The sequence below is a fragment of the Habropoda laboriosa genome, unplaced genomic scaffold, assembly GCF_001263275.1.
Source record: "Habropoda laboriosa isolate 0110345459 unplaced genomic scaffold, ASM126327v1 scaffold92, whole genome shotgun sequence".
Taxonomy (NCBI): Eukaryota; Metazoa; Arthropoda; class Insecta; order Hymenoptera; family Apidae; genus Habropoda; species Habropoda laboriosa.
In genome coordinates, this window is record NW_017100268.1 from 884,999 (window position 1) to 908,399 (window position 23,401).

The 23,401-nt window shown below is 43.2% G+C and overlaps 1 protein-coding gene across 1 annotated transcript in view; it reads right to left on the reverse strand.

The window, feature by feature from the left end:
* LOC108573444 (insulin-like growth factor 2 mRNA-binding protein 2) overlaps positions 1 to 23,401 on the reverse strand; it is an 86,104-nt gene that overhangs the window by 55,903 nt on the left and 6,800 nt on the right. The window contains exons 2-3 of the mRNA XM_017935896.1: positions 14,745 to 14,808; positions 6,124 to 6,180 (exon numbers count right to left, since the gene is read on the reverse strand). Coding sequence (XP_017791385.1) covers positions 6,124 to 6,180; positions 14,745 to 14,808 — 121 coding nt within the window. The remainder of the gene's footprint in view (positions 1 to 6,123; positions 6,181 to 14,744; positions 14,809 to 23,401) is intronic.

The following is a 23,401-nucleotide window of genomic DNA, read 5'->3' on the forward strand; positions in this document are numbered from 1 at the left end:
TTCTTTTCTCTTCTAAATATCTTTTAATGCAGCTTTTCGCCGTTAGCTGCCGCTAATCGACTGAGGTAGACAAACACTGGCACTAAACACTGGCTGATTTCTCGTTCGCGCGACCGATCGAGCACGAATGAAAGAGAGGAGAGTAAGAAAAAGGATGAAAATAGGATACACGACGGCGTATATGCGACGAAGACACGACACCGACCGACGTACAAACTCTCTTTCGGGCTGTCCGTACAGTAGCGTCCTCTCTCGTCTCCTTAATTTCGTACTCCTTCGCGCGTGTTCCTCCCTCTTTCGTTCTTCGTAGCACGCTTCGTCTCTCTTTCCTTGTACACGCTCTCTTCTCTATCGGCGTTCCTCTTTCACCACCTTTCTACGATGACACACGACCACGCGTGACACACACACGGTGTATAACGATTATTAAAGACTTCACACGGGACGCGGCGATGCGACGTGGCAAATAAAACGAAAAAAAAAGTAAAGGAAAGAAAATAACGTGTAAAAAAGAACAGTATCCACACGGCACTATTATAGACTTGGAAGTTCCTTCGAGATAGAGCGTGTCGTTTCGTTTGTCTCGTTCTCACAGCGAGCGCCGAAGGGAAACTCGCGCGGGTGGAGCTGTTTCGTACTTTCCTCCTTGCCTCTGCTCCTCGACTTTCTACTACCGTGCCTCCCCTTGCCCTTCTCCCTCGACTACGTCCTTCTTTCTCGCACGCTGCCTTCTCTTGCTCTTTCGCTCTAGCCAACGGTAGAAATCCCTCCACGTATCGAAGACGCGCGAGCACTTTTACCAACTAAACGGAGGAGACAGCCGAGAGCTCGTACGTGATTGGTCGGTCAAGACGATTCCGGGACCGTGTGTTATCCGGTTCCCGCTACTGCTCTCTCTCGAAGAATGATGAACACCGTTTTACGCGATGACACAACGGGTTAGAAACGTCGGTAGAAAAAAGATACGTCCCACAGAATTATTACGCGTTGGTCCTCTCTTCGTACGTAACACTTTTTATACATATATGTATATATACATGTATATATATATATATATATATATATATATATATATATATATATATATTGCCGAATACGAAGTGACACGACACCCGGCTTCCGTTCCGTGCGACCGCGTTTTAGTATGTTCGTAAATGACACTGGCCTTACTTCGCACGTATACGTGGGTGCGCCCTCTCTGTTCTCCGGTTACTCTTTCTTCCTCTTTCTCTCTTTCTTTCCCTCCCTCTTTCTTTCGTTCCTTCTCTCTCTCTCTCTCTCTCTGTCACTTCGTTATCCCTCTGTCTCTTCCACCCTTTCGTTCTCTCTACTACCCCTTTCTCCGTTTTTGCCGGGCGTTTCGATCAGCGCTGCTTGCGATCACGACGAATGCGCGACAATCAATGGGGCATAAATGCGTCGAGACAGGGAGATTCTCGTCCAAGTTTAACGTACACCTATCGGAAGCGCGAACGCACACGGGTGTCGAGTATGGAAGAGAAAACACACACGGCTAGAGCAGCATGCTACGCTGACGGCGGTTATATTGGCCGGGATATCTAACGGGAAAGCGCGCTGGGTACACTGATATTATTTTTATAACAACGCAGTGCGCGGCCGTCCTAGGCCGCGCCCAATATACCCCCACCCTTGGTCAGGTTTCCTCCCCTCCACCAACTGTTCCTCCCTCTCCTACTCTAGGGGAAGCCTTACTGTTCGTCCCCACCAAAGATATAACGTCGTACCGGCGTGTGAGACTCGAGAGAAGGGTGAATAGGAAAAGGTTCTCGACTATCCTGCGTGGGTATATCAAAGCCGGAACATTTTCTTCCCGTGAATGCCATGTTGCTGTGATTGTTGCTCGATTGCCACATTAAGACACACACCACACACTCTTTACCTTTGATAAAGATACTCACTTCTGATAGACTCAACTATTCGACGAATATAGTATACTCTATTGTACTGTAACACAACCGGGGAACCACGTTGCCCGCGTACAGAGTCGCCATCTGATGGACGCCGGCAAGCACTAAAAGTTGTTTCTCCATTTTACGCTCCATTCCCTAGCTTTATTTATGACACTTCTGTGAAGAACGCGAACAATGTAAAACCCGCGGGAACGAAACGAGAATCGAGTTAAGATAAATCATGGATTTTCTCAATTTCCTTTAAGATTCGTCTAAATACATGTGTACCGTATTATATTTTGCCAATAAAGTTTCCCTTCTATTGCTCGTTATGGTAAACAGTAATTTTCAAGAAAAGTGAAATGAAACAATAATTCGATAATATGTGAAATGATATAGGAACGTTTCAGAACAAATGGAATGGCTGATAAAAATCGTGGAAAATTGGAATGTTTAGTATTCCCTTTGTACCGCCGACTTGGCAAATAATTGAGAAATGTAACGCTTTACCCTAAGGCTCGACGACATGAAAAGCACTTCTCTGATCACCTTGTAGCCTGCAAAGGGGGAGATTACAAGTGCCCAACCACCGTGACGTTCTAAAAAAACACCGTTGCATATACGTTATTTCACGTGCATTTGGCTCGCGATTCATTAACGCTCGGAATCGCAGCGCAGGAATGACCCGTCGAGTGTTCAAATCTGCGCGCAGAGTTTCACCGAACATTCGAACCATAAAAAGAGCAAAATCACCGAACAACAAAATACGGATTCCTGGTTCTCCGTGGAGCCACAGGATTGATTCCGTTACGGAGGTCTCTTTGTTCGGCCAGGTAGAAAGGAAGGATTCGCCTTTCTTTTGTGCACGCCTGCAGGTATATGGGTGCAGGTCGACCACGGGTATTCTTGGCTTTTCTGCGCTCACGTTTCATCGTCATTATCTTTGGCAATGACGAAGGTGTTATCCTTGAACTAGATTTATCATTCACAGAACCGTGGCCGGATAGCACTTGAATTTCTGATGCGTCCAAACGCCTGCCATAATTGTGTTTCGTTATGTCCTTTCAGGACCGAAAGCAATCCCGATACGCCCCCTTTATGAAATTCTTCTCCCGTGCATTGTACATGTCGTTTCGTTGGAAACCAATTAGAATTCGTATTGTCAACAATGTTCAAAGCGTTTACAATTAAATTTACAGAAAAGAAATAATACCTCAATTTTCCAACATTTAGAGTTTTCTATTTCCTTCCGGAATAATCGAGGGAAATTGAAATATCTAAGAAAAAGAAAACAAACAAAAATGTTTGTAAAGTAATGAAAGAAAATGTAATAAAATACTACGATTTAGTTGAATTTTGCATTGATTACAGATACATGATGATATTTTGGGACGGGTTCTACTGGAATTTCAATCTGAATGACACACCTGTGCAACTTGTGCCATAATCTTCCGGAAGAAAACAAATGATGATTACAAATCACCGAATTACGCAAAGGGGGTCGGAGGATAAAAAAAGAACGGAACCCCGCGAGGGGAGTGGTCACATAAACGAAGAGACGTTGATCCATTATAAACAAGTGGACAGCCAGTTCTAATACTAGGTCGAACTTGAATGCTGAATGTGTTATTCGGCCGCGTGGTTACGCTATGAATTTTCTTTTACAAAGGGTAACTTAACAAGCGATAGAAACACCGCTCCTCTCCACGCAACAAACAAACAGCCATTTTTTACGATCATTTCAGACAAGTTCCTTGACATTTATTCGCGAGCGAATCAAGCAATTGCCAAGAAACACACGTTTCGTTTCGTTAACCCTTTAACGCTCATGCGAATCCTCCAATAGAAGCAATTTTCTTTAACTACTTCCTTCGCAAATTACGTTATCCTTTCTATTACGGCAAAAGCCTAGGTTGAAGCGTTATAAATAACGAGAAACTTATTTCTACACGCCTAGGAGATACGTAAAAAGAAAATAAACTTGATGACTGTTGGCACATGAAGCTGAGAAAAATGTGAGTGTTTTAAAGGGTTAACAAAATTAATTTACCCTTATTAACAGGAATATTTCAATCAACGATTATATTTCGCTTAATAATTACGTAATTGTATGAAAATAAACGATATGTATGAAAATGTAATTTAGGAAAAATAAATATTGCCACGATAAATAATGCCTCAGCCTGTGCTCCTCTCTTTTTTACTTTCACGATCGTATCAACACCGGAAAAGGTGGGCGTCGTTTGAAACCAGCTCGTGCACTTTTTCTCTCAGCTTAGCCCCCATCAACTAATTCAGTAACTGATCAATCGATTATCCCCTTCATCGAGCATAAATCTACATCAGCTTCCTAGAACCGTCTCCTACGGTCCGCGACTTATTTTCCCTTTACCAAATTGTCATGCCTGTGCAGCCGATTTGTCACTTGCAGACTCACCATTACATAAAACACGCTGCTTCGTACGAAACGATGAAAGAAGAAAGAACGAATTCGCAGGAAACGAGGTGCCTCTGTCTTTTCTGAAACACGTTTCCAAGTATTCGGATCTCGCGTAGATTTCACCTAAACTGCCCGTAGAAATCTCCTAAATACCACATTCGACACGTGAGTATCATCGTATCTCGTGTGATTTATCTCCGAAAGCTAAAGTGTAGACTTCACCGCGAACCCGATGGCGGCTCTTTGTTCTCTCCCGGTGTTAATGACAGTTGCGGTAGGTTATGCCAGTTCGAAAAGATAATTAACAGTTTGCACGCCTTGTAAATATCGGTATCAATGAAGCGTGCGCCGTGGCGTGGGATCGGCAAACGGTTTCCGGGCGCACAAAAATTAATGGACACCGCGGTTGACCTTCGTAGAAAACTACCTCGTTTCTACGGAACCGTTCCGAGGTCTTTCGAGAATTTTCTCCGAAGAAAGCGACATTTTTCAACGTTGGAAACGCGTCAACCTTCGACCCATTCGCGGACAATCTCAGGCTGTTACACGTTTTTACAGTTGCAGCGCGAGATCACGTAAAACGGGGCTAACGAAACGGAGTCTGTATATCCAAGTATAATTACTCGGTCGGTGTTATCAACGCAATTTCCAATGGCAATGTCATCCACGTGATTCCATAAAATCGTACATAGAGTGGGTAGTTTAATAACTGGGACGGCCGTGGAAACGGGCGATCCGAGACGAAGGGAACGAACGAGAGCCGCTTTTACCCCTCCAGGGTGGATCAGCCGATGGAAGGAAAGCAAGGAGGAGCGACGTAATTCGGGCCAGGAGGAAAGGGTCCTCCAAGGGGAGCATAGAAGACGACGGGTGTACAGGGGAAAGGGGAGGGTTTAGGTGGGGACAGAGAGGGTAACGGGGGAAAAAAAGCGTAAGGGTGGCGGATCCCTGGAATCAATAGTGGCCACGCACCCTTGAAGAATTTTCGCACCAGGAACCCGGCTGTCTCAGGACAAGCTGGGAAAGCTTTCGCTCTGCTCTGCTATCGAATGCTGGGTTTACCGTAGAGAAAATCGAATCAGAAAGATGTTATTTTTAAAGATACTCGAGGATCGAATGATTTATCCTTTGGTTTTTCCATCGGAGTGTCTCTCTGACCGGCGGAAAGTATCGTTGAAATTCGAAATCTAACCTACGAATATGTCACACAATTCTCGCTAATACGATCGTAAACCAGTCGATTTTGTAAAGAGAGATCGAAGATACCCGTGAGTATATTTAATGATTTAATTAGGTTAGTAAACGTCCTAACGTTGGGAATTTGTTAAACTTCATCGGTGAAGTTCGCTGTTCACACATGAACGAGTACACGTGTAATCCGGTAACGGTTAGCTGTCTAAGGCTTCTAACCGTCGAGCTTGCAGGTTTTTCTTTGGGAAAAGAAGACCCAAATCGATATACACTTAACTGTTTCGTTGGGAAATTTCTTACTTATTTTTCAATTTCGCGCTCTTTTTATATCATAATTATACATTCAAGATTATATCGAATACGATTTATTCGAGATATTTCATTGTGGGTCAATTCAAGTGCCACTTTCCTTGGAACAGTAATTAAACTGGTTGTAAATGAAATTAACAGAAAAAATTATTTATCTTGTTTATACGAAAATTTTTCTAAGCGCGAAACTGCGTTCGCTGCGTTCAGTGTCAAGAAATGTGCGTATCTTACAGGTCAGTGAGCAAAGTAGAAAGGCTGGTAAAAATGACTCACCTCCAACCACTGCCAACTTGGCCAACTGAAGATTCTGGTAGGGCGTCGCCGCTACCCCTAAAACAAGGAAACGGGAAGCTGTAGGATACGTAAGGAAACAGGATTTCAGAGAATATCAGGGTAAGGTATTTAGGATTGATATAATCGTACTTCTTCTATCCGTTCGTCTTTTGTGATCGCGAACGAAAAACCAAAGTGTGTTAAAAAAAAAAAAGAATTTTTTCTTTCAATCTACGTTAGCATATTATTTACAAGCTGGCAAGGTACCTAGCTGCAAAGATTTAACGATCATTATCCGACTTTTTACGTGCAAAATGAGTTTGCTCCTTTTTTTTTTTTCTCTCGATGGGCGTGGGACTACATTCACTCCTTAATTATACCATGATTTCGCTTTTCCTCTTAAGCGGAATTTTTGCTCCAGCAGAGTATCAAAAGTTCAAGCTAACTTGATTTATCCTTCGATCGTGTATACACATGTACAGTTTGCAAAGGAAAAGGGGGAAAGTATGACGTACGAACGACACTTTGGCGACACTCGCGGGGAGAAAAAGTTTCGTACCGCGGATAATTGGAGGTCTCCGCGACATGCATATTAATCGCGGTCTATCTGGCAAAGGTGGAAAAAAAGAATTAATAATAACCGCGTCGTCGTCGAGATACGGATCTCTCTGGCCGGTCGGTTGGCCAGGTGCAGCGTCTTCCGTGATCCGTGCATATTCTTGGGGGTTTCTTTTTCACGGCGTCCTTTTGCGTCGGTCACGCCAATTAAGAGGTATCGCCGTTAAAATCACCTTTATGCTACCTTCGTACCGGCTACTGTGCGAAGTTTCAATTTGTCAAGAGAGGAGAACCTCCTGGATACAGCTTTCATTCTCGGCAAGTTTCACTTTCACCGTAATCGTAATCCCGTCGAAAATACGTAGACATCGTCCTTGCTCGTCTAGAACGCGTTCCAAGTTCCCCACGTTTCACACACTTCACCGAGTAAATTTATTCCTCGTTGTTACTACGTTCATCGTGGAAAATCTTCCGTGAAAATCGTCGCGCGTTCGATCGAAACGAACGAAACCGAAGTCAATGAAGAAAATCGATCTCCATTCTGGGACGCGCCCCTCCTAAAGGGAATCGTTCCGGTGGAACAATTCGAAATTAAGGCATCGAGCGTGACTTTGGCGTGGCCAGCAGCTGCATTCAGCAACAAAAATCGCGTCTTCCGCAACGCCGTCCAAGATTTTACGATCGGGGCCGTTCTGGCTTGTATCGCCTTAAAGCGGAACCATTGACGTTACAACGGCGAGAAAGTGCATCGACGCGGAGGGAAGTGAAAACAGAGGAGAGAACAGACGAGGCACACACACCCATCGGGGGGGAAAGGGTATATAACAATTATTGCACGTCAGCGTACCTCAATTTTCAGATAATTAAGCGAGGGCCCTTTACACCTGCGGATTGTGCCAAGTCTGTACACGCGCATACCCGTGTAATTTTCTTTTTTACCGTGACCATCTCTGCTCATCTGTGGATCTATGGTTGATAAGGAATCGCACGTTGAAAACGGCCGTGGAGAACAAAGCAACCCTAACCACCTCCGCTTTTTGCTTTTCGAGAGAGAGAGAAGAAAAAAAGAAGAGGAAAAAACAGCTATCGTCACGACCGAGCGTGGTGTGCATCTTGACTTAATGTTCTTACGTGCCCTTTTCTTCGGGAATGATTAATAGGTATTAACGAGGGGAACGACCTGCACCAACGTCCATGATAAAACCGTGGAGGATTTAATATTCCGAAAAACATAATTTACTTGTAGCCAAGCTGTTTTAATCGCAGCATTACGCCTTTCTTTTTTTGTTTTTTTTTTTTTTTTGCATCCACCACCCGTTTGGGAATACGAATTACGTTCAAAAACGGCATCCACCACCCGTTTGGGAATATGAATTACGTTCAAAAACGGCTGTTTTATTACACGTGTACATTGTTGCTGGTTTTAAGTTTGTACTATGTAGCAATTGTATGATTTCATTTGTCGACGATAGGAAAAAGAAGTTTTCTCAAATATTCGTTATAAATGATAAGATAATTGGAGGTGATTATTAGTCGATTACTCCAAGTGACTATTCGAAGAGGATAAATCGACAGTTTTCAATTGGATCATTAATCAGCTCTTAAGGGGTCTGCGTTAATAATCACATTTTCGTTCCTAGCGCATTACCTAAGAACGCAAATTACTTTTCGCAACTGACAGCCCGAAGCGTCTGATCGGTAGTTTCGATTGAAACTCCTTCGTTTACGTTTAAAGGCTCCTTCACGCCAGCCATGTTCACTTACATTGTACTTCGAATTGAAACAATTATATCAATCAAATTACACCTTATAATTAATTATTATATTTCACAAAAATTTAATTATACCATACTTCGCTTTAAAAGAGTGAAATAATGTCAGGAAAACTAAAGAATATTGACAAATCAAATAATTCAGTATAAAAAAAGTGCCGGAAAGATTTGTTACGCGTTCATTCAAAACACGATGGCCGAACGAAGAAGAGATCCTCCTCTTTGGGAAATAAAATGAATTCACACCTGATATATCCCAGTGACGCGTTAAAACGACCGAATAGCTAGTTTCAAGGGTCAACCGGATATCTGTTGGTCAATGGAATTTCAGAAAGATAATCCCACGGAAGGCACGTTAGTTTCTTGTGTGAACGCAGCTGCATGAAGACGCGTATCGAGCTCCTCATCATCGGGATATCGTCCCTCGAGGCTCGTAGGAAGATACTTTGAGCAAACATCGGAAGGAGAGATCCTACCGGGCGAGTCCCGTTGTATCGTTTTGTTTTTGCTCTTTCGACGTACGAAGCCACCGGTAGTTGCTTGTTGCAGAGAAAAAGGATCAAGGGAAATGCAGAAGCGCGAAAGGAAGGCAACGTGGAAGAACAATTCAGTTTCATGTTTACCCAGGTCGTCCTTATTCACTAAAAATCGTTACACAACGGATTACCCTGATAATCCTAACCTAAACTCTCTAAAGAAAAAAGAATTCGGAACTAGAATAGGCAGAGACAAAGAAATAAGAAATTCAAGTACGAGGAACTCATTCTTCTGCCACTGACGCGACCAAGTGTTTTCAAAGTCTTTGAAAAACTGGGAAAAGTAAAGATTGGATAATTTGAAAAAAAAAAAAAAGAAAGAAAGAAATGTAAGAAAGTTGGAGGAAGTTCGCAGATGCTTTCAGGTTACGAAGATGGAAGGTCGCAAAGCTTGTCAGGGCAAACGGCGCTTGCGTGGCGCGCCAGTTGCATTCAACATAGATGCAACAAGTGTAGGCCGGGTATTACCAGTCCTCCGCAGACTTATAACGAGCCTAATTCCACGGCGAGTTAGATGGGGAAAGAAGTTGTTTCTGTGAAACTTTTAACAAGCACCTTTCGTGGAAACCTGTGTTTTCAAATCAATTGCGAGCTATGGTAACAGCTGAATTAAAAGCGGCATTATCGTTCTCGTTAAACGTCGTGATTACATGAAACCTTTGACCCTGCGTATGAAGTTTGTCGTATTTATTCTACAGGTGAAAGATAACGAAAGAATTTACTGTGACGTAGTATTACGACAGTTTAACGAATGCTGAAAATGATGTGCATCGTTTATTGCATTATCTAAATTTTTTATTATTTTTCGAGAAATAACAACAAGATAAATGCTAAATATATTGCATTACTGTCTTGGAATTTTCTCACATTTTTGATGTTCAAGGTCATGCTCGAAAGCATTTTAATACTCCATACAGGATACAATGGAAAGAAACATAGGTACGCTTTCCTATAAAAGAAAAAAATCAATGACCTCGAGAAATTAAAAGAAAAAATTTTTTCTTGCACCATGCTCCGTATTTTAAATCTTACTTAAATATTTTCCAGTACCATTAAAAACAACGAAGATGTTTACTTTGATACCCTGTACAATATTACATAAATAAAAACAAGTTGCACAATGTTCGAAAGGTAACGAGCATAAATTCTGAAAATCAGTTGGAGCGAGGAAGGAAGAGCAACGGGTAAGATTGCAATCTGATCACGTACACGTAGGTACCAACATTTCCAATAACAGTCGTCTAATTTGGACGGCCGTGTCGAATCTCACTTTTAATGAGAAAGCCCTCATTCCGGTGTGAATAAGCCGGTGTCTCCCGGAGATCCGCGTAATTTGATAAACGTATTATTTCGGTATCAGTTGCTCCCCGCGTTAATCTGCAGAGAACTGTCCCCTGTAATAATCCTTTCGCGTTTGAAATGCATCGCACACTACGCACCGTCCCTAAAGCCCGATAAAAAAGTATCAACAACATCCAGAAATTCGAGTTGCGCCTGCGTGCCGAAGCAGCCGGCTGTGCATTGACGCAACAAGTGCATGCAGGATGCACCTCGACCCAGGGAGGGTGGGGTGAGGTGTTGGTCGATGGCGGCAGGGGAACGGGAGAAAGAGAGAGAGAGACAGAGAGAGAGAGGGGGGAGAGCGAGGGAGAAGAGAAACGGGGTTGGGTGGGGTGGTCCGAGAAAAGTGGGGAGTTGAAAGGGGTGGAGGACGAGCAGAGGCAGAATTAAATGCAAGGTGAGGGAGGGGGCACACCACCAGAGAAGGGCACGAGGTTGGCACGCGCCGAGTGCAACGATTCACTCCAAGAAAAGAGAGAGCGAGAGAGAGAGAGAGAGAGAACAGACGAGGAAACAGACAGGCGGAACGGCGGTGAAAGAGAGAGAGAGAGAAGAGTGCATTGCATCGCGAAGGAAAAGATGCATCGTATACCCGGCGACGCTGACTCTCCTCGTCGTCTTTTATTTGTTTCTATCGCATCGATGTCGTCGAACGGTTTGTTTGCGGTTTACGAAATGGAGGGGGACAAGTGATATAGACAAACAGCGGCACTCCGGTGCAGGAAATGCAAACAAAGTGCATTCAGCCAGCCCGGTGGTGGTGACCCGGCTGCAGGGGTCTAACTTACCCCCAATTGCACCCTTCCTATCGTACAACCTGACTGACCTGATACGCGCTGCGAGGTGCAGCGGCCTTGTTATGCTAATGGGAAAAGTGCAATCCCACGTGTGCAAGTGGAAAAACATGCGATTCACGTGCATTACGTGTGCGCGACGAGATTATGTGCACCTGATACCCTTGCACCGTGGATGTATCGTCGGAGTAGAGAGAACGTGAAATTGGTGGATAACGTCGGTGGATGATATTTTCGCGATACGCTCAACGGATCGATGTGAACGATATATCGTATGTTGCGAGTAACAAGGCGGAACATATTAAAATTCTGCGTAATGTTCTTGTAACAATTGAATCGCAGTTGCATCTCTCGCACCGACGGTTTACCGCAACACGAACACGCGTGTAACAACCGAACGACGTGTAATACACGTGTGCCTGCATGACGCGGATGCACCGCAAAACGGACTTCCTTTCGTCAGGTCTAAGACAGCGCCTGTGGTCTTGGCATTAACCATGTGCAGGATTTCACAGGAAGAGCGATCACGTAACGAAAGATACGCATAACGTAGAGAATTATGAATTCAAGTGCTATGCCAATGAAACCGCAGAACGAACTGAGAACGAATCAATCAAAATCTGAATAGAAATCAGGAACACAGGACCGATGGTGTAAACATAAAGAGAAGTTCCAACGTTCCCACCGTGAATTCCTATTAAAATTTCAAATATTTCATTCATCTCGCGAATATTGTAACTCTTCTATTAACTATGCGCGTATACACTTAACGAAAACACGTAGTTAAAAAGGAAGACAGCCCTCTCTTTAGTTATGAAAATAGAAGTGCCCAAGGTGGCCATGTTAATAGAGTCGCACGGCGATATAATTGTCATCATTCGTTACGAATTTTCCGTTCGGTTCTCACACTCGCGAAGCTAGAGTAGCGTCACACATTGGCGGGCTTAATACAAAGAGGTCGATAGAGCCAGTTAAAGGAAATAGAATCAGAAACGCGGTGGATCCCATGGAATCATTGTAAGGATTCTTGAGGGGTGAGACCCTCAGGCCTTAAACTAGTTTTCGGCTGGTACCAGTTCGTTTCTCTTAACCCACCTTCCTTTTTTCTTTCTCTTTCTCCATCTCTTCTCGCACTTACTACCATCTTCACGTTACTGTAGCGAACGTATGAGAGTGCTTTACATTTGAAACATATCGGCTTATATGGAAATGAATGTTTAGCCATGCATGGGTCCTAAACATCAAAAACCAACACTCGCTGCTGGAAGTTGATACGCGAGTTTTCGAACACTACAGCGCAGAGAAAAGACAACTCGGAAGTGATACTTGTGCCTCTGAATTGACGATCTGTCTATTGTCGGGCGACGATCTCCCCGTCTAATCTTTTTGCTGGCAATCATGAAAGAAATTTCATTTATGACAACGGTTTCATTCGTCACCCTAACTTAATGGCCACACGAAACACCGGCAGCTTTCTAAAATAAAAGTCTTCTACTCGGTTTTTTAAACGATCTTCGTAGAATCATTGGAACTCGATTTCTCGGATTATCGCCTCAAATAACTGAAAACAACGTTCCCCTAATGGAAGTTTCAGTCTGAAAACCGGGAAGAAGTCGCTAGAAAATCACGAAAAATCAGTGCAAAATCCACGACTTCTTTTCCCATAAATCCTGCCATACTGATCCCAATCCTGAATCACGCAAACGCCTCGTCACACCCAAGCACCATTGTACGTTAACTGTTTGATCAATCAATAGGAATTCTTTGTGTATCACACAGCGACAATCGAAGAATAAGTTTGTTCTGGAACGTTTCGAACAGAGTACTTAAGTTCCACACTTGTAACGTTCCGGCAAGAGATAAACGGTTTTTTAATCAACGTTGCAGGATATTTCAATTTCGTTTCCATTTTAACGATATTAATACAATGAGACGAGTGGATTAAAAATGCTTGCTTGTACCGCTCGTTATACTGTCCATTCTCTGCACGTTGCATTTAATTGCTCTTATCTACTGTCGAGTATCGTTACGACCAGCAACAAATCCTCGGTTTATACCTTTGCACGTTCGTATGGGCGATAAGGTTTCTTGTGGCACGAGGAATTGGTGGTATGAGTAAACGAGAAGAGAAACAGAGAAAGGAGCAAGGTTGGGGGATGGTGAAATAACAGATTGCAGTTGTGGCACGAGCGAGCAGCCTGGGCTCAGCTCGGGGCTCGTAAGGAGAAGGCAGGTGCCACATTTTTTTTCGAACGCCTGCTTCACCGTCGAGAAGGAGGCTGCCCCGGTGTGCAGAGGCTCCCAAACGTTTCTGTCATCGCGCTCGAAAAGTGGAAAGTTTTCGAGCAAGAGAGAGGGAGAGGGAGAAAAAAGAATATTCACGAAAATTGCAGGGCAATTAACATTTAACAACGAGCCACTTTCGTGACGACGAAATAAAAGCGATCCGTACACGGAACAAAATCACATCTGTATTACAAACAAAGTTTCCAAGTAAATAACGGGACACAGTCAATATAACAGATAAGAATAATTTCGATCGAAAACATTGTATATCTATCGACGACAATTTACGAACGCAGACTTTATACTGAAAAAAACGAATGTTAACACTTGTGGATCAAGTGCAGTTTACACCATTGTAGATATAATACGTACCAGCGATCCGTATATGTGAGTCACACACGTGGCAGCATGCGTAGAAACAGTGCAAATGTAAGTCGGTGGTTTAAAAAGTTTGCATGCATAAATACAGAACGATGCTACTCGAAATTGCTATCCTTGTGCTGTTAAATAGTTCGTAAAATCGACCGCGGTAAAAGAACGTCGAAATCTGCATGACAGTCGATAAAGAAGATTTTAGGAAAAATTTATCAACGAACGATGTTCGACAAATATCGAAAATTCTACGAATGGAGAATGAATTCCACTGCAGATAATCCTCGACGATTTTTACCTGAACACGTTCGGCACGAGCTTAAACTGCTGTAGTATATACACGCGCTCGCGCGCATTTATTCGCGTGCGGCCAATTATGCAGCTCGTTATGCCGGCATTACGCGTGATCTCTCTTCTGATCGAGAAATTGCCCGGGGTTAATAACCCTTGCCGAAGTTTGTGTAAGCGATTACATAAAATTTTTAGAAGACAAATGGTCTATTAGCACGGAAGAAGTTCATTCGGCGGACTTTCCGCACGTAGGTAGCCCACAACCTGACAAGTCGAATTAAATTTTAGCAATATTTGACATGTAACATAATGTATAAGTAAGTGTAATTCGAAAAGCAGTTCCTGCACACACTCGACGCAATTTACGATCGTTTAAGGCACGGCGGTTAACAATTTTCGCCGGACAGGCAACGTTTAATTATAACCGCGGTGGAAGATGCTTCGTGGCTAATTTATTTAACGAGTATGTATTTGCATTCAAAGTAACGCAATACCGTATCCGTATATAAAACAAAGTTTCTTATCGTTTAGCCGCGAATGACGTCGATCAAACGACGAACGTTTCAACCGAGTTTGTAATTACGCTTTCCGTTTGTAATTCATTTAACCGCGTAACGTAAAACCCATCGTGGATACCGATAGCAGTTTATAAAAATATTGAAGAAACTTACCGTTTTTTCGGTCCACTGGCTACAGACGGCTCCACGATAAGCACCGATCCGAGATATGTGGATCCTAAAACAAAAAAAAAAGACACGCACATTTTAAAGCACATTCATAAATAACGACGAATCATCCGTCAACTAACATCGAGTCATTCGAAAATTCTATAAATACATATTTTCCAACCTATTATAAACATATACAAACATTGAAATTCAGTTACGAACACGAACATAACCAAGCCAATTGTACTGCAAAAATTTTCTCATAGCATGCAGATAGTAGAAGAATTAGTTCATTGGGTCAGTGTGGACAACCTGTTTGAAACCGCGGTTCATTTGAACTATGATCCTGGTCAACACGACCTATGCAAGATTTTCCCATGGAAAAATACACCGGACACCGGTTTTAGACGCGAGGAGTGGAACTAGGCGGTTGCTTCCGGGTTTTGATTTGCACGTGTACAACGTCTAACGGCACAAAAATCGATGCACTGATCTAAAACTATCGCGTACCTTACTCATATTCTAAACAGGATCAAGAGGTTATGTGAACGTATCCGTGGTCATCGTCTCGTGCTGGCGAATTTTTCTACACGGTCCGAGGGTCTGAATATACATATACATATATGCATGTATACACAAGTATTTCCTTTCCTAGGCGCCAGGTGTCTTTTGCCAGTTAGACCCATCTAATTTTCTCTAACCAGTTCCTCTCTCTCTTTCTAAGTGTATTGCAAAAAATCTACGAAACCACTTTTGTCAGCCCACCGAAACGACCGCTTTCGTTCCTTCTATGTAATATTAAACAATAGTTACACGAATGATTAAGATTTTTTACTAATGCGTCGTTTACCTCGTTTGAATTGGGCGGCAGTTGTTTCCTATGCGCACTTCAATGCATAGGATGAGCGACTGCGCGCGCACATGTTTTAAAATCAGTCAGTTACAATTATTAACGCGAACGGTGGCAAGCCATGCCTTGATTAAAAAACAGATTGTGAACGTTTAGTTAATTCGTTCGAGGAAAAGGAATCAACGCAAACACCGTTCAGAAGGACGCAAGTTCCTCCTCCAGCGTTCTGTTTGTTTCGAGTGAAGCAGAAATTCCCATCGGTTATTTTGCCGAACAAGGTCACCGTAAGAATGTAAATATCAGTCAGTAAGTGACGCGACTCCTACACGTGATAGACGTAATACATATTTCTACGCGATCTCGCTTAAAAACGTATTGAAATACTTCGCGTAATTCTGTATTTCGACATTAATAACCTTTAAAATGGATCTTCGATCTATTCGTAAATCGTCGATTGAAATAGTGCGACATGTAATTACTGGTGTTCTACGTGACTACGAACGAAAGCAGTATGACGTGTTTCGAAATGTAACAGTAGAAAAGAATATTTACTATTGCTTGTAATCTGTGATACTTAGACAAGTGTAAGTTTACAAAACGTGTGAAATTAATATCAGCTTGTTCAAAAGTGAAGAAAAGTATCGAGATTTTGAAAACGTGACAGCCAATGAAACGAACAAGAATGGACTCGTCCTAGCCGTAAGTGTAAACGTCTTTTCAACTTGTAACTAACCTATAAACGACGATTTATACACGATATTCGGAAGTAACAATTTTCTGCAAACTTTGTTAATCTTCGAACTGCGTACATAATCGTATACATATGTACAGTTTAGTGTACGTATGCCTTTATTGAAGCATACGTATGCGCTTTTAAAGTACGATGCAGATATAATACGAAGTAGATGAGTCCTCGTGTACATTCTTCGATCGATACCGCGCTGTATAGGTTAGATGGAATAGTTGGGATTTATAAGTTATTTAGAAGTCACTGGACGATTCGTGTTCACATGGATTAGTTACAGTCAGTTTGCGAGAGAAGTGTTATACGTAAGCATGCAGCGTTCTCGATGCTCGTCGCAGATCGTCGACGAACATTGATAACGATCTCGGCGCTTCGCGTTTTCATGCGCGGAGTGGTATTTTTTTGAACGAGCCAAGCCTGCTTCAGAAAAACCGGGTAGATCTCTCTTGCGGGGTACAAAGGCGTGTGGCGAGTGGCGGAATTGTTCGCGAGGAGTCTATTAAATGCAGCAGAATGCTCGGTACAATGAGGGTATATAATATAACCTACCGGGCGGACTAGCTTGGGAATTCGAGTGAATTAAAAATGCGCGTATTAAACGTAAAACGACGGGAGGAAGATGGCGTGACGGTATCTCTCGTGAGCACTTGAAAAGTGAAAGACGGGCGAAAAGAAACAGCAAAAGAAAGGAAAGGAGGAAGTAGCGCTTAAATAGCTACTTAGTATGGTCCCGTGTCAAGTCTCCCCTCAAATGGTTCCTCTCACCCAGTAGCAATAATATTCGTAAGTGTTTCTATGCACGAGTGCTTGGACTGAGTACCAACAGGTTTCATGCGAAAGCCAATTCGCGACAAAGTGAGAAGAAGAAAGAGGGGAAGCAAAGCTTGACGAGGTTTTAATTTGATTCTTATGCTGCGTTAAATTCGACATGTGCTTTTACGCTCGATTTCACATGTTTGCCATTTAGGAGACTATTAGGATAGGTTACAAAGTCGCCTCGCCATATAACTTTAACGTACGCCTCTCTAACCGTAATAACTGTGAGCGTATCAAAATTTACGAGGGCTATATGCTCTCGAATATTCTCGAACCGAATAGTGTTCCTCTAACCTGTTTCGTATCAATAACGAACATAAGTTTTTATTTCCTCTATCTATTTATTAATTACATTACGAGAAAATCAAATAGGCTATTTTTAGGGGTATCGATTCGTAATAAATTTTTCTTCGCTAATTGTTCATTTATCGTTGAAAATTCTCGATTTCAAGGACGCAGGCGGTTTGCATTCGTAAAGCGTTCCTCTTCGAAATGTGGAATTACGAATTGAAAAAAACTGTATTACCCTCGAGTAAAACATGCGAATGCCTCGAGAAGCTTCGAGATACACCAGCCCTTATCGCCGACACGAAATTATAGTCGAAGAGCGCGTTATTAGGTAACCGTAAACGGTTGGTAATTTGCAAAGGAAAGCGCGGACATCCATTTCGAAAACGGGACACCCGTTATACGCCTAAAATATACCGGCATCTCGCATGGGGCGCGCTACTAAGAAATGCAGAAACAGCAGTTGCTATGCTAGGTGGTACTCCCTACAAACACACGCATACTTGCACACGATACACGCTCGAGCCTCTCTCCTTTCTAAGCACCGGTGAAATTCATGCATAAGAGAGACACACGCAACAAGCACTCGCATACATAGAGAAGGGTACGCGCGTCTTACCCAGTCACACACAGATTTCAGGGGTTCGTCGTGTATGTACCATGTGTGGTACGCGCGCGCGTACCCGTTTACGTGCAGCGTACGCACGCACGCACACACACACAACGAACGCACGCAGGTCCGTGCACGAGGGAGTAGAGTGAGCGAACTAGAAAAAAAGAGAAAGAGAACAACGGACGCACGCAGGTCCGTGCACGAGGGAGTAGAGTGAGCGAACTAGAAAAAAAGAGAAAGAGAACACAAGGGAGAGAGGAAGCGAAATAGCGGGAACACGAGGGGTGTAGCAGTGGTGGTATTAGAACGGCAGCGAGAAGGGAGCAGAAAAGAGGGAGTGGAAATGAGATAGGGAAGGCAGCGCGTACGAGGGACGACAAAGTGAAAGAAAGAACGACAGCGAGAGTGACAGAGACCGGGCTACGGTGAAAAAGGGACAGGAACAAGCGAGATAGAGGGAGGGAGAGAGAAACAAGCTGTTTGAGCTAAACGTAGCCAGGGTCTAGAAGCGAGTTTTCGGATCGAGTCGGTGTATGTGGGCAAGAGAGTAGGTTAGCAGGCTCTCCCGAGGGAGAGAGTAATAGTAGATTGTCCTGTTGAACGAGCAGGATGGCAAGTGCCTTTATAGTGGGTCAGTACTAGCCGGCACCCGGCTAGCAAGCCTTCAAGGTCTCCTTAGTGCTCCTACCTCCTCCCTCCCGTGCCCACCATCTTCCCTGCTGTTGCCTACAACGAAAACTGCCAGGTAGGTGAGGCTCAGCGAGCGAGAGCGAGCTTAGGAGAGCTATCCGGAGGTCGTCGCGCAACCCACCTAATATATATTCATTCTTTCTCTCTCTCCTTCCTTCTCCCTCCTTCTCCTGCCCTCGCGTACCTTCCCTTTTCATTCCACTTCTCTTCTTTGTCCCTCTTTCTTGATACGTTTTACCGGTTCCTAACTTAAATCTCGTCAATTTCTGCTTGACGGTGAGACGAGTGAACGGTTTCGAGCTTCGAAAAAAAAAAAAAAAAAAAAAAAAAAAAAAAAAAAAAAAAAAAAAAAAAAAAAAAAAAAAAAAAAAAAAAATGTAGAAAAAAGAAACGATCTTCGACGTATTTACCCTGCCGCGCGCGCGCGCGCATGTATGCGTGCATCTGGATAGTTGGGAATGTTCCGAAGAAAATAAAAATAGGGATAATCTGATGAATTAGTTTTGGAGGGAATAACGAGAAGAACGCGATCGATTATCAACGTTTATTTATAACGCGTGTATTATTAATAGGTGGCGTTCAACTTCGATACCCGATAGCTCGAACGACGTAGGTAACGTAAACCTTGTATATCTGAGGTGCTAGTACAGCGTTTTTCGTATCTCGGCACTTGATACGCCAGAACGGTTCTTCGGTGTGCACCGATGAACGGGTGCGCGAGCTTAGTACGACGAATATACCTTCCCTAACGATCACCTAACAGAGAAGACCCACCGTCGCCTAATTCAACCCACTCTACCATTCTTCGCGCGTTTACGAAATCTCGAGAAACGTAACTGTAATATTGGAAATATCGTTACAACGATAAGACGAGCCTTACATGATGACATAACAGCAAAGAGTTTCTTGCGCCGGTGAAAGAGGAAGGGAGAGGGAGTGATAAAGAGGGCGAGAGGGAGGGAGGGAGGGAGGGAGAGAGAGAGAGAGCACCGGCTCCACGGGGAAGTAATAAAATATTTGGGTAGCGCTGAGCGAGAATGGGAATGGGAATGAGAACAGGTTCCTGTTGCGCATTCCAGGCCGATGCTGAATACCGATGCTTTGGACACGGCGGTTGGCACGGCTATGTAGGTACATAAATTACAATTGAGTTACAACTCGCTAGTTCAGTCCCACGGAAATCGTTTGCGAATCGTGAGTCACGGGTCAAAATCGCGCGAATCCACTGGCAAATTTGCCGATTAATATTTCCAACGAATCGATATCGATCTTCGATTTCACGGAGAAAATCCTGGGGGTTTATTCCAATTTCTTAACGCTTTTACTCGGGAAACACGGTTGTTGACGTTTCACGGCGAACGTCACTTTGGAACTTTCGAAAAGGAATTACACACGCCTCCTCTGACAAGCGTTACAATTACATAGTCGCGTCTCGGGGGAAGAATTTTCGGGGATGAGGACACGCGATTGAGCTTTGTAACGAGCGCGAATGTTGCACCGCCCGAAGAAGGGTTATTTGAGAATAAAGTTACACGAGCGGTCGCGTGATTCCAGGTAATACGTCTCTTCAGGTTTGCACGATTATCGCCCAGATATGTACGTATATGTGTATATACACGCGTACACACCATGGACAAAACCCTTCTCTTGCATTTCGAATCTTCGGTAAGGAACGATACACGTAGCGACGCGTAATAAAAATGCAGATGGGAGGAGGGCACATGTTTTCATTGGGGTAAATGTTACGTCTTGTTGATGAAGATACAGATGAACGTTAGGTAATTTAACATACATCGGATCCCTTTCTAATGAAGTGTAATTAAGCGTACGGCGTACGTCGGCCTCATATTAATCTCAATTTCGCATCGGCGGAGCAAAAAAAGAAATGGGGCCAGGTCGAAACAGCGAAAGAAACAGCTAAAACTTACACCTTCGTAGAAGCCGAGCGAGATTTTTACCACGCTCCGTGCTAATAGCTCGTCGGATGTTCCTTTTAGTAAATGAAGATAAATATCGTTCGAAGTGACGTTTGCACTGTCTTTCCGTGAAATTTATATAGGTCATTAATTAAAAAAAAAAAAAAGAAGAAGAAAGTAAGGAAAAAAGAGAGAAGAATACGGAGATGGGAGAGTTTTCAGAAATAGAGATAGAACCACGAAGGGGAGTCGCGGAATATCCGCGAGAAGATGCCGATTGGGCTTGACACGGTGCGGTAAATAAAATTGGAGCAGTTAGTCGGTCGTCGGAGCCATGCTCGTTTTCGGTCTGGCAAAGAGTAAAGCAAAAATTGCTTCGGATTCGGTTGGCCTTGTGGCATACTTCTCTCTCTCTTTCGTCTTCTGTTCCACCCTCTTTCTTCATCCCGGTCGCTCCGTCGCTGCTTCTTTCTCGCGCCAAGGACTCTTTCCTTTCTTGCTCCTTCTCGAACACCCTTGTGCCGCGCTCTCAGCGTGAGAGCGGCCACACAAAGAGAGCACGAGAAGCACAATGGATTACTTAGACGGGTAGGTTAGTTTGCCGAATGAAGCGAGTGGGCCCACGCACGTTAAGATAGGTCCTGACTGAGAATCCGCAGAAAGCGCGCGAAACGCAAAATCCCACTCTCCGGTAAGCTTTTGAACCGGCGATACTTGTATCTTGGATCGGTCGTTTTGCCGTGTTCACCGATATCTTTATCGGTTACCCTCGAATTCTCGCCTTTGTCGATCTCCCAAGTATCGTCTAACGGAGCACCGAGTCTTTCGAAGGTCTGTTTCCTTTCTTCTTTCGAATTCATCCTTGCCTCTAATCGTTATATCGCAAATTAAGTAAGTTCGTTTCTTTCCGGTAATCGATTCTTCCCTTTAGCCGCATGTGACAGACGTATCAATGGCGAACGTTCACGAGGAACGTCGATAAATTTCAACAACGATGAATGTTTCCTCGAAAATTCGTATCGGTTCCGTATACTTTTTATTGCAAGATAGCGATTCACCGGATGAGCCAAAAAAAGAATCGTCGTCTTTATCTCGCGCGGCGTATCAATCAATTTTCGTCTCGCCGCAGTCGGCTGCGTCGAAAAAAAGTAACAATTGCCTCGTAAATCTCGATTAACCAGAGCGCGATGCAATTTCGTACGGACAATGCATAATAAATGAATCGCGAAAGTTTCTTCCTGCAAGTGCATACTAACGCGAACGAAACGGAGAGGAAGAGAGAGCGCTACCTACAATCGTATTAAGGCTGAGAATACCTGTTACATCGAGACGAAAGAAAGTCGTGATTCAATTGTTACACCGTGGTTTAGTGCACTCTGCTGATCCGGCGGTATCTTATCGAAACGCAAAATATCGCGGTTGGCTGACCGACCGAGTTTAAATTACGATTTTCGATGATCAATGAAAATTAGAGTGTAATTGCATCGTTATGATTAACGAACGTAGAGGAACTATACGCTTTTGCGATTAATTTGTGAGTATACGTGATAACACGCTGAATCAGAAAATTAATTAAAGAAACATACTAAATCATGACATAAGAAATAAATGTGATTTTTGTACTAAATTAGACAAGTGTAAAATCTTTACAAAAAGTATCCCTTTACTTTTAATAATTTTAATTTACTTTAAATTTAATTGAGTCATTAAAAAAAAACACAATCTTTATACTCAGTTTTTGAAAAACCACACACATCGACTTAGCGTGTTCTACCACTAAAGCCACGATATGGTACGTCAAAATTTCTCAACGAAGAGTATATGCATATGTGCCTCATTACGTGTCGTCGATTGGGAAAAATTCGATGGCTATATCTGATCTTATCTGAAATTTATCGTTTGCATAATGGAGTTATTTATATATCACTGGTCGTGTATGCGTAGCCGAATAACCACGTAGGTTGTACAGCTTTCAATTTGTGGATGTTGCAAGGTTATTTGTAGTGTACGTCAATAAAGTTGCTGTTCCGAGAGAGCGCGGTAGAGGCACGATAACGACTTTTATCTAACAAGTGGACAAAGTTCAGAGTTCCACGTTTGTATAAAGTGGCCGAGCATTTCACGGATCCCCGTGTAAGATGAAGACACGCAAACGCTCGTGCGCACCCTATCTTTTGGTGCTTCTATCTTAACGTAGTAACGCGACATCTCGAGGTTTGCATGTTGCTGCGTGTTATCCGTTCTATCGACATCGTTCTGCGTACGTCGCGTCGCGCCACTATTATCGAACGATCGTTAATATCTAGAAATTTCACGTCATTACACCGTAATCATTGTTTACTTGAAAAAATATAAATAAGATCAAACCACGGTGTATTTATATTCTTCTATCTCGAATGTGTAACACAAATGGATTAGAAAGGACTGATGGAATTCACAATTGACGAGCTTTCTGGAAAAAGAGACCTTTTTTGTTTTGGTCAATTTTTTTCAATTTTCCCTCCAAATTTCGTCTCAATATTCCATCGATAAAGATCGGAGCAGCGCTTTTCGTCGAACCGTGTCCAGTTGATCTGTAGGTTAAATGAAATCATCAAATGCAATTTTGTCCTACGGACCCTTTTTTCAGAAGACGCCTCAATTTTTCTCCAACATCTCGAAGCTTTGGATTCGTGAAAGTAACGGAATTGCAATTCCTCTAACCGCGATTTTCCTCCAGCAATGTTCACGATGCGAATCGTT